Source organism: Rana temporaria, chromosome 4 (assembly GCF_905171775.1).
Source record: "Rana temporaria chromosome 4, aRanTem1.1, whole genome shotgun sequence".
Lineage (NCBI taxonomy): Eukaryota > Metazoa > Chordata > Amphibia > Anura > Ranidae > Rana > Rana temporaria.
The window spans coordinates 286,020,787-286,036,518 of record NC_053492.1 but is presented as its reverse complement, the minus strand read 5'-3'; the positions used below and the strand labels follow the sequence as shown (position 1 = coordinate 286,036,518).

Genomic DNA, 15,732 nt, shown 5'->3' with positions numbered 1-15,732 from the left:
TCTTCCATCTCATAGTTTTTCTTGCAATACTACTCAGGGGGACAGAATGATTTTTCTTTCCTGGATTTGAAACAAAAAAAAAAAAAGGTCATCTAGGGGAGAGGAAGCATTTTTTATCCCCCAAACAGGTGTTTGGGCAATTAACTTTTATAGTTCCAAGTACCAATAGGTAGCAGGTGTACCTTGGTATTGTACCATGGCATCCGGGTCAGAGGGTACAAGAGGTGGGGATTCCCCCAGAGAGTCTGAGGTCTCGGACAAGGTTATGCCGCTGCTTTCCCCAAAGGGAGCCTTGGGGCCATCGGGATCTGGTGCTGGAGCTGGCGCGGGTCAGTCCAACCCTAAGATGGTCACGGACGAGGTATTACTCACCTCTTTAAGAGAGATGGAGAAAAGAATGGGAAAAATGATAGCCACAGCTATGCGGGGCAGTAAACGGATTAGATCTCCGTCGCCCGAGCGTGGACCCTCAGAAGAGGAGGTCCTTTCCTCAGGGGAATTGGACGATCTCTTGGACAAGGACCAAGTAGGTCCAGGGATCGAAGATCCGGATACAGAGGAGTCTGGAGCAGTCTCCCAAGGGGAGGGCTGGTGGATTCAAGCCTTAACGGACTTGGTCCATAATGCATTCAACTTGCCAGTACCAGATCTCCAGGTATCGACGGTTTCAGCTTTGGGCTCACTGAGGGCGCCTCAAAGCAATGCAGTGTTTCCGATCCACCCTCTATTAGAGGGAGTTTTGTTCCAAGATTGGAACAAGCCAGATAAAATCTTCTTACCACCTAAAAGATTCTCTGCCCTATATCCTATGGAAGATAAATTTTCCAAGAAATGGGCTACTCCTGCAGTGGACGCAGCCATCTCATGTGTTAACAAGTCGTTAACATGCCCTGTAGAAAACATACAGGTATTCAAGGATCCAGTTGATAAACGCTTGGAAGCACTACTTAAGAACTCCTTCACTACGGCAGGGGCAGTAGTACAGCCAGCTGTGGCTGCGATTGGGGTTGCTCAAGCATTATCGGATCAAATTAAGCAGATGCTTAAACTTATTCCTGCCCAGCAGGCAGAAGAATTTTCGGATGTCCCTAGGGCCATATGTTTTACAGTAGACGCAATTAAGGATTCTATCCAGCAAGCGTCACGTTTATCGTTATCCCTTATCCATATGAGAAGACTCTTATGGTTAAAGAGCTGGGAGGCCGAGCCCAAATGCAAGAAGCTCCTGGTAGGGTTTCCCTTCTATGGAGGACGACTCTTCGGAGAAGACCTAGATAAATACATTCAGACCATTTCAAACGGCAAAAGTACTCTCTTGCCAACTAAGAAGAAGTTTCAGGGGCCTGCGTTTAAACGACAGTACTCCCCTGGGCAGGGGCCCTCTAATGCCAAACAGTATCGACGGCCTCCTGCGAAAGCAAACTTCGGCTTCAACAGCAAGTCTCAAGGACAGGCTGCTAGAGGCAGAAAGCAGTGGTTTCGCAAACCAGCAAAACCAGCCCCCAAGCCCTTATGAAGGGGCGCCCCCACCCACGAAGGTGGGGGGAAGGCTGCGACTCTTTTCAGAGGTTTGGGAAGCCAGCATTCCCGACGAGTGGGTATGGTCTTCCGTGGCCACGGGCTACAAATTAGATTTCCTAAAGTTTCCTCCTCCTCATTTCCAGGAGTCGAGGATTCCAAACGATCCGGAGAAGGGAGCCGCATTAATGTCGGCATTAAATCATCTACTTTCCCAGGAAGTAATAGTAGAGGTACCAGTCCTGGAACAGGGGCTAGGTTTCTATTCCAACCTATTCATCATCCCGAAGTCCAATGGAGATGTCAGGCCAATTTTGGACCTAAAGATGGTAAATGCATACCTAAAGATCCGCTCATTTCGGATGGAATCCGTGCGGTCAGCAGCTGCCACACTCCAAAAGGACGACTTCATGGCGTCCATAGACATAAAGGATGCCTACCTTCATGTTGCAATTTATCAGCCACATCAAAAATATCTACGCTTCATGGTGGCTTCGCGTCACTTCCAATTCGTGGCGCTTCCCTTCGGGTTGGCTACGGCCCCCCGGGTGTTCACGAAGGTCCTAGCTCCAATCCTAGCCAAACTAAGGATCCAAGGGGTCACGATCCTAGCATACCTGGACGACCTCCTAGTCATAGATCACTCGTCTCCCGGCTAGGAGCGAGCAGTGGCCCTCACGGTCCAATACCTCGAAGTTCGGCTGGGTCCTAAATTGGCAGTTGGAATATCTCGGCATGAGATTAGACACAGAACAACAAAGAGTGTTTCTACCTCTGAGGAAGGTCAAAGCCATCAAGGAATTAATCCTACTGGTTCTAAGCAAAAAGGAACCGACTATTCGCCTATGTATGAGGTTACTAGGCAAGATGGTGGCCACATTCGAGGCGGTACCATACGCCCAGAGTCACACTCGCATCCTGCAGGCAGCCATCCTGTCAGCATGGAGCAGAAGGCCACAGGCCTTGGATATCCCGTTGCCGCTCTCATCAAGAGTCCGACAAAGTCTGTGTTGGTGGTTAGACCCTCAGAACCTACTGAAGGGGAGATCTTTCAGCCCAGTGGCTTGGAAGATAGTGACCACAGACGCCAGCCTGACGGGCTGGGGAGCAATTTTGGATGGTTGCACTCGCCAAGGTACTTGGGCAAAGCTAGAGGAGCAGTTGCCCATCAACATCTTGGAGCTCAGAGCTGCTCGACTAGCCCTCAGGGCTTGAACGTCAAAATTGCAGGGGTTCCCGGTGAGAATTCAATCGGACAATGCCACGGCCGTGGCATACATAAATCACCAAGGGGGAACCAGGAGTCAAGCCGCTCAGAGAGGTGAGCTTGATTCTCCTATGGGCAGAGGCTCATGTGCCCTGCATATCGGCAATATTCATTCCCGGAGTGGACAACTTTCAGGCGGACTTCTTAAGCCGCCAGACTCTATGGCCGGGGGAATGGTCTCTGCATCCACAAATCTTTCAAGCACTCTGCTAAAGATGGGGAGTGCCGGACGTGGATATCATGGCATCGAGACTCAACAAGAAGCTAGACAGGTTCATGTCCCGCTCAAGGGATCCGATGGCCTGCGGAACCGATGCGCTGGTTTGCCCTTGGCATCAGTTCAAACTTCTTTATGCGTTTCCCCCGCTTCAGTTACTACCCCGCCTGCTGCGCAGGATCAGGGTGGAGCACATACCAGTCATCCTGGTAGCTCCAGCATGGCCCAGAAGGGCATGGTACTCACTAATCCTAAAGATGGTAGTGGGAGACCCTTGGACTCTTCCTCTACGGCCAGACCTGCTATCGCAAGGTCCGATCCTCCACCCTGCCTTACGGCATCTAAATTTGACGGCCTGGAAGCTGAATCCCTGATTCTCAGGGGTAGAGGTCTGTCTCAGAAAGTAATCTCTACCCTAATCAGAGCCAGGAAACCGGTCTCTAGGGTGATTTATCACAGGGTCTGGAAGGCCTATGTAGGCTGGTGTGAGTCCAAGCTATGGCTTCCTCGCAAATTCACCATTGATAGAGTTTTACGTTTTCTCCAGCTAGAAGTGGATAAAGGATTGGCATTAAGCACAATCAAAGGACAGATTTCTGCTCTGTCAGTGTGGTTTCAGCGGCCGCTGGCCACCCACTCGCTGGTTAAGACCTTCCTTCAAGGGGTCTTACGTATTAAACCTCCAGTTAAATCCCCGCTTTGCCCGTGGGATTTAAACCTTGTTCTGTCAAGTTTACAGAAACAACCGTTTGAGCCGTTGGCTGAAATTCCTTTGGTTTTACTGACAAGGAAGTTAGTATTTTTGGTCGCCATAGTTTCCGCAAGAAGAGTATCGGAACTGGCGGCCTTATCCTGTAAGGAACCATATCTTATTTTTCATAAGGACAGGGTCGTTCTCTGCCCTCATCCTTCCTTCCTACCGAAGGTTATATCCAGTTTTCATTTGAACCAGGATTTGGTATTATCATCCTTCTTCCCTAAACCTACTTCCAGAAAGGAAGGGTTGCTGCATACCTTGGATATCGTCAGGGCCATAAAGGCCTATCTTAAAGCTACAAAGAAGATCCGGAAAACAGATGTGCTGTTCATATTACCGGATGGGCCCAAGAAGGGGCAGGCAGCTGCAAAGTCCACCATTTCTAGGTGGATTAAGCAATTAATCACTCAGGCCTACGGCTTGAAAGGGTTGCCTCCTCCAGTATCATTAAAGGCTCATTCTACTAGGGCCATGGGCGCCTCCTGGGCAGCACACCACCAGATCTCTATGGCTCAAGTTTGCAAGGCGGCAACCTGGTCTTCTGTCCACACGTTTACAAAATTCTACCAGTTGGACGTAAGAAGGAATTCTGATACAGCCTTTGGGCAGGCAGTGCTGCAGGCTGCAGTTTGAGACCCTCGGATTCCGGGGGCTCCTCTTTTTTGAGTTAAATTTAAAATTTAAGATTATTTTTCTCAACTAAGTTGGATTTATTATGATTTGAGTATTTCTCTAAATTAAATCCTTTTGTCTTGGAGATGTTCTCCCTCCCCTCATTGTAAGCATTGCTTTGGGACATCCCATATAGTAATGAATGCCGCTCTGTGTCCCGTGATGTAACGATAAAGAAAAAGAGATTTTTAATACAGCTTACCTGTAAAATCTTTTTCTTGGAGTACATCACGGGACACAGAGCTCCCACCCCTCTTTTGAGGACCATTTTGGGAGGCATACTGCTTGCTACAAAACTGAGGTACTCCTCCTATGGGAGGGGGTTATATAGGGAGGGGCATTTCCTGTTTGAGATTGCCAGTGTCCATCACCTGAAGGTACTCCATATAACCCATATAGTAATGAATGCCGCTCTGTGTCCCGTGATGTACTCCAAGAAAAAGATTTTACAGGTAAGCTGTATTAAAAATCTCTTTATCGTGAAGTCTGACCTATTCTAAAGGCTTTTCAAATAACCAAATATACCCACTCTGTGCTGTGCACCAATCTATTAATACAAATAAATAGTGCTAGACATACTGTATGTGTTAAAAATATATCAAAATGTTCAACTGCTGTGCTAAAAATTCTCTTTAAAACAAAATAATGTTTTTTAAAAAAAAAGCACTTCATTCAGCTCAGCAGTAAAGATTACCACTAATAGCAAGTAAACCAAATTATACTCTTTCTACTGAAAAGCAGAAAATATAAATGAACAAATGGATACCTGTACTGCAACGAAAACAAGATCTCAGTGAAACATCCAGAAATCTACAATAAAGTGAATAGTGACAAACCAAACTTAAATGGTTGTTATACATTCCCAATTCCGAAAAAGTTGGGACACTATAAAATCTATACAAAAAAAGAATGCAATGAGTTTCACATCTCATAAACCCATCAGCGTCGGACAAAGGTGGTAAAGAAATCTGTTGATTTAACGGGTTAAGTAGTCCATCTAACGAATAAATTCTAGAGCTCCACAGATTGGGCAGGGTTATAAGGATATGTTGGGGGTGGTCCCAGCAAAGGTTTTGCCCTGTCCAATCACCTAAAGGTGGTGGCATATACAGTAATTCATTGTCTAAAATTATTTCTTGGTCCTCTACCGAACATCAAGAAATTTAATTTCTATTTCCTCACTACGGTACCATAGTATAAAAAAAACAATATATGTAATGTTGAGACATGCTTTAGTGGGGTTTTTAGGGAACATTTAAATTATGGCCAGATGTAAACTTCATTAGAATATTACAAATTATTTCATATTTTGAATCATAAATGTTTGTTGGGCGGAACTTCTGGTGTGTACCAAATACTTGAGCTTTTAGCTCAATCGTGCCCTGCAGCCCACTTTTTATAATGACCAGATGACCGGTGTTTAACCACTTCCAGATCGAAGGTGTTTTTCAGATTCGGCATTTACAAGACTAGAAAATTACTTAAAACCCCCAAAAATGATATATATATTTTTTCTAACACCCTAGAGAATAAAATTGCGGTCATCGCAATACTTTTTGTCACACCGTATTTGTGCAGCGGTCTTACAAGCGCACTTTTTTTGGAAAAAAAAACACTTTTTTGAATTAAAAAATAAGACAATAATAAATTTGGCCCAATTTTTTTATATATTGTGAAAGATAATGTTACACCGAGTAAAATGATACCCAACATGTCACGCTTTAAAATTGCGCCCGCTCATGGCATGGCGTCAAACTTTTACCCTTAAAAATCTCGATAGGCGACGTTTAAAAAATTCTATAGGTTGCATTTTTTGAGCTACAGAGTAGCTCTAGGGCTATAATTATTGCTCTCGCTCTAACGATCACGGCGATACCTCACTTGTGTGGTTTGAATACCGTTTTCATATGCGGGCGCTACTCGCGTATGCGTTCGCTTCTGCGCGCGAGCTCGTCGGGACGGGGCGCTTTAAAAAAAATGTTTTTTTGTTTTCTTATTTATTTTTATTGATTTTATTATTTTTTACACTGAAATAAAAAATAAAAAAAATGATCACTTTTATTCCTATTACAAGGAATGTAAACATCCCTTGTAATAGAAAAATGACAACAAAAAAATTGTCTCTAAGAGGCTGGGCGGGACTGACGTTTTGACGTCACTTCCGCCCAGCAAAGCTATGAGGACGGGTGGGGGCCATCTTGCCCTCACTTAAGTCCTCACACACCAGGCAGCAGCATCCAATCTCCTCCGCCGCTACCGATGGCTCCGGTAAGCGGAAGAGCGGCGGGAGGCCCTCTCCCGCCACCGATAGCGGCGAATCCGCCGCGGAGACCGCCGTTATCGTTTACACGGCCGCCCACTGTAAAGATGGATACCTCGGCTGCTGCCGTTACCGAGATATCCATCTTTAAAAACAGGACGTACATATACAGTGGGCGGTCGGTAAGTGGTTAAATGTTCCAACATTCAGCATAGCATATTTAAAGTTAACTCCCATCGAACCACTCAGGACTGGTTCACGCCACATGCAGCCCAGTGCATTTTCTTTTATGCATCAAAAACACATGGACAGTAGGTTACATGGATTTCAGTGGCAGAGTTCACACCAGTGATTTGTCAATATTTGACTGGAACTGTCAACTGGAACGCATTAAAGCACAAAAAAATAAAAAAAAATGAAGACAAGGGGAAAAACGCACTGGAACCCATTGAAAATGCATCGATGACATACATTCAGTAATGCATTCGCAACACATCTGGACTGCATTTCTGTGGTGTGAACTGGCCCTAACAAAAAAAAATTAAAAGTTGTATTTACAGTTCCCACTTTTCATGTTGATTTCTCAATGATATAAAATTATAAAATTAAAGCCCAGTAAGGAGAATGGAACCCCTCTGCTAGCTGTATGCAGACCTTAAAGCATAATAACAGCTGCCAGAAACTCAGGATATAGGAAATTGTTTGATGTATTAAGGCACTAGCATCTACCTATTAAAGAAATATCAGTTTTGTATAGACTGGCCATTAAAGCAGAATTTTAATCTAATACCTTGCCTTTTCTTGTTCCTCCTTTCCCTCCCCTTTATCAAGATGTTATGGATATAAAAAAATTGCAATTTTATTGCATATCCTATTTTAAACCCAGTGACCTCATTCCTCTGCTTCCTTATGCAAAGATCAGATCATAGCTGGTGGGAGGGGTTGGCAGGGAACATAGTTTCCTGAAAATGGCATTCTGCTTCAGTGCTACTCTCAAAACCACTCAGCCCTGATTTAACCAGCGTGTTGATTGGTGATGGAGGTTGCACAGGGGAATGCAAACCACCTTTAGGTAATAACTCAATATAATGCTGAGCTTCCATGGTTCAAAGAACTGGAATCCAAAGGATGTGCCAGGGGCAGTAAGGCTGGGAAAGAGATGGGCAAGATGATGCCGAATGTCCTCCATACAGGAAATAGCGCAAGCTCAATCTGACTTGCAACTTCTAATGAACACTAACCGACACTTGGAGTGTGCAGTAAAATCAGCATTAGCAATTTCACACTTGGAGAGGAGCATGTGCACTTGCGCAAGAGTAAAAGTAATAAAGGGTGAGCTCTTTTTAATACAAATATGCAGTATTCTTTATTTACATGCGTTTAGAGGTAGCCTAATCAACAATTGTATATATTGTTGTTCTAAAGACTGACTATTTGTATTGGGGTTATCAGTTTACAGTATATAATAGCTAGCAAAATGTCAAATCTCACTGCATCTTTTCTTTCTTTCTTTTTTTCCATTAGGAAACTAAAATACAGTGTGTGCGAATTGCAACTAAAGGTAAGAGTGCGTTTCCTCCTTGTCAAACATGTGTAGCATATGCGTCTTTGCCGAGGTCTTTTGACTTTGTGTCTAACCATATAAAGTGCTTTCACCTGCCACATGCCTGTTTTCAGGCACATATCTTTTATTGTGGGAAAGAGGCTAAGCCGGGGTGAAATGATAAATGTATCTTTGAAAAGTGTGCTCGGCAGGACCATGTTGCGGAGAACAGCTGTAGAATTGGTAAAAAGCTGGCAGCATTAGGAAGGAAACGTCTTGCTTGTTTAGCAGTGTGTGAGTGGAAAAGTTTTATATATTTATAAATTCTTTTTTTTGTGTTTTTTTTTTTATCATGTATCAGCTTGTAAAATTCAACCTGGGAGAATATAAATTTGCTTTCTGAAGCACATTTGTAAATGCAAATATATGGGAACTGCTCCAGAAAATAAATAAAAGCAATTGGCGCAGTCTAAAAAACAAACCCAAAATGACCGTTATATAAAAAATATCAATATCTCCAGCTGCAGCTCGCACCATAAAGTCATTTCACTCCACCTTCTGACAAAATAACAAATAAAAGATGTAGCACAACCTGTATATATAAACACAACATAAACGTATAAATCTCAACGTAAAAATCCCAAAAATATGTCAAAGTCCCTACAGAAAAAGATACATATTTACCTGTGATACATGCAGGCACCATCTCTCAATTCTGGGTTAGACTGAGTATTAATCAAGGGTCACATGCAATTTTGCTCCCTCATGGACTACAGATGATTATCCAAATCCAGTATTTTCCACCACTGTCAAGACATTTATATATTTATTTTTGTATTTTTAAAGTGGTTCTCCGCGGCCGAGTCCTGTTGTCTGTGTCAATGGATGCAGCAGTGGGGCTTGGGAGCAAGCATGAACAAGTGCTCCTATGGGAAGCAGCTTCCCATGGGGAAACTGGACAGAGAGGAGGGGCCAGAAGCACTTGCGGGGGACCCAAGAAGAGAAGGTTCGTAGCTGCTCTGTGCAATTGTATTCTATTGTACAGAGCATATAAGTAGTATAGACAGGTTTGTTATTAAAAAATAAAAATAAATGACCTTTTACAAGTTAGGAGATGTGTACTGTGTTTATGTTGTGTTGATATATGCAGGTTGCACTACAGCTTTTATTTGTTATCCACTCCAGAAAATGCAGGATTTTTCCCTTAATCTTGCCTTCTGTAAAATCCCACCTTGAAGAATTTAGACAAGCACTTTCTGCTTAAAGACCTCTATCCATTCTAGTGAGAAGTGGCTTAATGTGCAGTTAACTATCCATTATCATCCATCCAGGTTAATGGAGGTTACTGGATCATTAGTGCATTTGTTCAATGATATGTCTCTTTCCTTCTCCCAGGTGGTGTTTTTCCCATCTGTTAGCGTCTTTCAGTTCTGTTTTTTTTTTATAACCTCGCTCTACAATTGCTCTCACACTTTATGCTACTCATCCTCTGCTGAGCTGTTAGTTTTTATCTTTCACTGTGCTCCTAATTATGCTGTTGCTGAGCCTTCTATCTGACACAGAAGCGGTGGGGTGGCAATAACTGTCACAGTGAAACTTGCCACTTTGATCATTGTCCCACAGTCCTTTGGTCTATGTGCTGTTTATCCTGTCATATGCAATTCAGATCAGCATTTGCAGTGTCACAGAGGATTTCATTTACTGCTCTCTTTAGAGACCTATCTTTGCTTCAAGTATTGATCAGACACTTGTATTTCATCAATGTTGAATAAGGGTCACTGTATGTTAAACTAAATTCCAATCACATAGTACTGACTACAGTACACGTAAAGGAGCTTTTGCAACCTATTTTCAGTTATTTAACAATGGTTACACACGCCTACAGTCATATGAAATGGAAGTACCCTCCATAGAGACAGTCAACTTATTTCAATATATGTGTGCAGGCATTAGACTCACAAAAATGTCATGGTGTATTGGTTTTCTTAAACAATAGATTAGGTTTTTTTTTTTTTTAGAAAAGTATTCTACAATAGAAATAATATTCATATGAAAAAGGTAAATACACCCCTACATCTACCACCACTTTAGATCTGTGAAATTAGAATCCAGCATTCCAAATTTTGGTATCAGTAAAATCGGACGAAAAATACCGCTTTCAATGCGATAATCGGATTGTTGGTACAGGGTTTTTGAGAGCTGATTATAACAGTTCATCCGATATTATTAGATCGGACTAGCACGAAAATTTTCCTTGTATGATACCAGATTGTACGATTTTCGCTTAGTGAGTACAGTTGTCTGAAGATGCAATACAAATGCACTACATTTCCAATTTTGTTTTTTATTTTTTCTGTAGTAATGAGGATTTTTGTGACTTTAGTGACCCAATTGAATAGGTTACTAAAGTCACAAATTCTCGTACGACAGAAAAAAAAAAGAAATTGAAAGTGATGTCATGTAGTGTATTTTCGGACAATTGTACTCTCTAAACAAAAATTGTACATTCTGGTATCGGCTAGTAAGCGAAAAAGTCAGATTTTCCGATCGTGTGTACGGGGCATTAGGCTGCATTCACACTTGAGCATATAGTTTTGAGATTTTTTTTTTTAAGCTTTTTTTCTGTTTCTTTACAAGCTTTTTCAAAGCATTTAAGTGTAATACACGCGTTTTCACAGCATCCGGCATTTTTGTTTAGTCAATTTAAGCACTAGGGGAGGAGAGTGAGAGGTAATTGGGGGTGGAGAGATGCTATTGGAATATTTTTATGGGTGTTTTATGTGCGTCTTTTTGCTCAAGTCAGGCATTTCTGTTGAAGTCTATGGGGCCAAAAACACTTGTAATCTGCCCAAAAATAATCTCATGTACTCTTGTGAACTTTAGGAATTTTGCTTTAGGTGACAAAATGCTCATATGTGAACAGGTGCCATTGAAATGAATGGGATTTTGCTTGTTGGGTGTTTTGGAACTTTTGAGATTTTACGGGCGGATAATGCTCAGGTGTGAATGTAGCCTTAGGGAGTATGCAGGTGGAACCAGTGTTGTTTAAATCTGATCTCCACCTGTACATTCTCTAAATAAATATAGTCAAGTGATGAATGGTTGAGTAGCGTGCCGCCCGACTATTTTGTTCTGGGTGTGGGCAGAAAATTCCCATCCTACTGCCGAAACATGGCACTGTATAATAATGGATAAAATTGGAAGTATGAGCTCATTTAACACCAAATTCAGTCAGTTGCATTTGAAATGCAGTACAAATGCATATGCAAGAAAAATTAATGCATTGCAATTGAGCCTAGTTTACACCACCGCAGTGCTTTTGTGTGCATGCTGCATTTTTTACACAGGAAAGCACAGAACAAATGCAAACACAAACACATAGACATGCAACTCGGTAAAGAAAATACAATGTAAATATTTTTTTGTTTCCTAATAACACACAGAATGCATGCAAACATACTGAAAATGCACATGCAGAAATGCTCAATGAACGCAGATTGTGGTATAAATGAGCCCTACAGGTGGAGATAAGCTTTAAATCTCAGACATCGAGGGTCTGGTTTTCTCTTTGCTGTTGACATCTGGTGTCGTCATAATCCACCAGTGGTGTAGATTTCAAACAACTACTGTTTTGTCCAGGACTTGACTAATGTCTACTTTTGGTGCTGTTAATGATGTGCTTCTTTTAAACCAGACATTGTATTAAAACAAGGGTATCACAATATAATCAACTTTGGAAGTGTATAAAACCTGAACCATTGTTATGATCTAGAGCAGGGATCCTCAAACTATGTCCCTCCAGCTGTTGCGGAACTACACATCCCATAAGGCAATGTAAAACTGACATTCACAGACATGACTAGGCATGATGGGAATTGTAGTTCCTGAACAACTGAAGGGCCATACAGGGAGTGCAGAATTATTAGGCAAATTAGTATTTTGACCACATCATCCTCTTTATGCATGTTGTCTTACTCCAAGCTGTATAGGCTCGAAATCCTACTACCAATTAAGCATATTGGGTGATGTGCATCTCTGTAATGAGAAGGTGTGTGGTCTAATGACATCAACACCCTATATCAGGTGTGCATAATTATTAGTCAACTTCCTTTCCTTTGGCAAAATGGGTCAAAAGAAGGACTTGACAGGCTCAGAAAAGTCAAAAATAGTGAGATATCTTGCAGAGGGATGCAGCACTCTTAAAATTGCAAAGCTTCTGAAGCGTGATCATTGAACAATCAAGCGTTTCATTCAAAATAGTCAACAGGGTCGCAAGAAGCGTGTGGAAAAACCAAGGCGCAAAATAACTGCCCATGAACTGAGAAAACTCAAGCGTGCAGCTGCCAAGATGCCACTTGCAACCAGTTTGGCCATATTTCAGAGCTGCAACATCACTGGAGTGCCCAAAAGCACAAGGTGTGCAATACTTGGAGACATGGCCAAGGTAAGAAAGGCTGAAAGACGACCACCACTGAACAAGACACACAAGCTGAAACGTCAAGACTGGGCCAAGAAATATCTCAAGACTGATTTTTCTATGGTTTTATGGACTGATGAAATGAGAGTGAGTCTTGATGGGCCAGATGGATGGGCCCGTGGCTGGATTGGTAAAGGGCAGAGAGCTCCAGTCCGACTCAGACGCCAGCAAGGTGGAGGTGGAGTACTGGTTTGGGCTGGTATCATCAAAGATGAGCTTGTGGGGCCTTTTCGGGTTGAGGATGGAGTCAAGCTCAACTCCCAGTCCTACTGCCAGTTTCTGGAAGACACCTTCTTCAAGCAGTGGTACAAGAAGAAGTCTGCATCCTTCAAGAAAAACATGATTTTCATGCAGGACAATGCTCCATCACACGCGTCCAAGTACTCCACAGCGTGGCTGGCAAGAAAGGGTATAAAAGAAGAAAAACTAATGACATGGCCTCCTTGTTCACCTGATCTGAACCCCATTGAGAACCTGTGGTCCATCATCAAATGTGAGATTTACAAGGAGGGAAAACAGTACACCTCTCTGAACAGTGTCTGGGAGGCTGTGGTTGCTGCTGCACGCAATGTTGATGGTGAACAGATCAAAACACTGACAGAATCCATGGATGGCAGGCTTTTGAGTGTCCTTGCAAAGAAAGGTGGCTATATTGGTCACCGATTTGTTTTTGTTTTGTTTTTGAATGTCAGAAATGTATATTTGTGAATGTTGAGATGTTATATTGGTTTCACTGGTAAAAATAAATAATTGAAATGGGTATATATATTTTTTTTTGTTAAGTTGCCTAATAATTATGCACAGTAATAGTCACCTGCACACACAGATATCCCCCTAAAATAGCTAAAACTAAAAACAAACTAAAAACTACTTCCAAAAATATTTAGCTTTGATATTAATGAGTTTTTTGGGTTCATTGAGAACATGGTTGTTCAATAATAAAATGAATCCTCAAAAAAACAACTTGCCTAATAATTCTGCACTCCCTGTAGTTTGAAGACCCATGATCTAGAACGAAGACCCTGGCCCAGCCCACTACATGCTGCTTTTGCCTATCTTTTAAAACCACTCAGATTGCCTTGTCAATAATCTGTGACATCTGCAAGCATTAGGAGACTGTTGGGGAAAGTGAAATCATCAACTAATCTCTTTACAATTCAAGGTAAATGGAACATAAATTCCACTGGACTCTGAGTTTCGAACCAATCCCTGATTTTGAGCCCATTGTAGCTGCAAACCCACACATCATCCCTAGTCATAGCAGGCATGTTAAGCCAGCCATACACTATTCAAATTTTGACTGGTTCCTGAAAACCATCTGATATTCAGTCAGTGGGTGGCTTAATTGACTGCCTCCCACCTGACATGGCTTGTTAAAAGAAACCATTAAAGAAGCTGGGTGGAAAATTGTGAACTGAGCCGCAGTTGCATCCATTCAGGTGCAGCTGCTAATTTTGGTATTTTGACAGCTGGCAGTGACAGCTGTCGATATGCAGTAGCTGCAGCGGGATATTCAGCCATCTGTGCTGTATAGTGTGGATGGAGGAATTTTTGTTTTTGTTTTAATTCAACCAGAAGTGTATAAACCAGCCCAGGAATGAGAGGGGGTTGTGTACTGGGATAGAATAGAAAGGTATTTCCTGCATATTTCTATTTGCTTTATACACCCCAGGGTATAAAACTGAATGTGTGCAGAAACCTTAGTGATGGCAACAGGAAATGTACTTTCTTTTTTATAATCTATATATATATAGTTCTTCATAAGAAGAAATGTTGATTGCAGTGTGTCCTTTTCATGATCTCTAACCCCTCTAGTAGCGCAAGTCATTCATCATTAATCAAGAATCTGCCAGGGTCAGGAACTCTTTAGCATTTAATAATTCTTGTGTCATTAAAATAATTTCTCATAAAAGATTGGATGAATTCATCTTTGTCAGTTCACTGTAGCAATACCAAGTGGTTTGATATTTAATTATCATATTGCCTCTGATAGCACAGTGTACTCACCTTGACTTGAGAAATGTGCCAGGCATCTTTCTATTTAATACAGAAAATACCTAGGGATATCCTACATTGAATGTTGCACTGTAACATTCACACACATTTTCAAAACTATATGGATTTGTAGAAGTGTTTTTAAACACTAGCTAAGCTAACATTAATGCTGATGTACAAGCACTGTGTGTTTTATACAATTGTGATGCTCTTTAAATTGATCCTTTTTTTCTATTTGGAAATGTATGTATGCTATACACTGGACCTTGACTTCTGCCCAGATTGATTTTCTTCTCTCCAAGCGGTTCAACAATATAATGCTAGAACCTTAATGGTCAGTAAAAACTGTGGCATTGGACTGCAGAATGGCCAGAACAGTACCATCTATAGATGGCAAAGTACCATCTACAGCAGAAGTTGAGGCCCTGTATGTAGCCTAGGCCTGCAATTCACATACTCTGCCTGTACTTGTATTCAGATTTGGCAAGTCCACTTTGAGACAGCAGGTAAAATCATTTAGGGCCTGTTAATGCCACTGAGGTATGATAATTGGCATTGGTGCAGTGCCATTTATTCTGATTGTCTTATTTCCAGTGCAACGCATGAGTTTGCATTGTGGTGTATTGCGCTGGGAAAAATGCTGCATGCACAATTTTTGCTTGGTTGTGGTGTATTAGGCAGCCCATTCAAATGGACAGTAAGCGAAGAACAGTATTTCCACCGACAGAAATGCATCTGAAAGTTTGCACAGAAGTCTTCCATCGCCACCAAGGTTCAAGTGACCAGTTATGAGATTCTGACTAGATGGTACAGGGTGCCTACAACCCTGCACCTTATCTTTTCTCAGGTCTCTAGTACATGCTGGCAGTGTGGCGCTGAAGGAAGTAAAATGTTGCATATCTTTCAGGATCGTCCCAAACTCCGATTTTTTTTCTGGCAATAGGTGATCGGTATAATGAAATACCTGACCAACATAGATTTAGACATGCCTGCTACATCTCTAGGAGCGACATATTAAGAAATATA

At 42.0% G+C, this 15,732-nt stretch overlaps 1 protein-coding gene across 16 annotated transcripts in view; it reads left to right on the top strand.

Moving 5' to 3' along the window:
* PTPRK (protein tyrosine phosphatase receptor type K) overlaps positions 1-15,732 on the top strand; it is a 564,328-nt gene that overhangs the window by 391,709 nt on the left and 156,887 nt on the right. For all 16 annotated transcript variants that reach the window (XM_040350403.1, XM_040350400.1, XM_040350398.1 and 13 more), the window contains exon 13: positions 8,216-8,252. In XM_040350403.1, the coding sequence (XP_040206337.1) occupies positions 8,216-8,252 (37 nt within the window). The remainder of the gene's footprint in view (positions 1-8,215; positions 8,253-15,732) is intronic.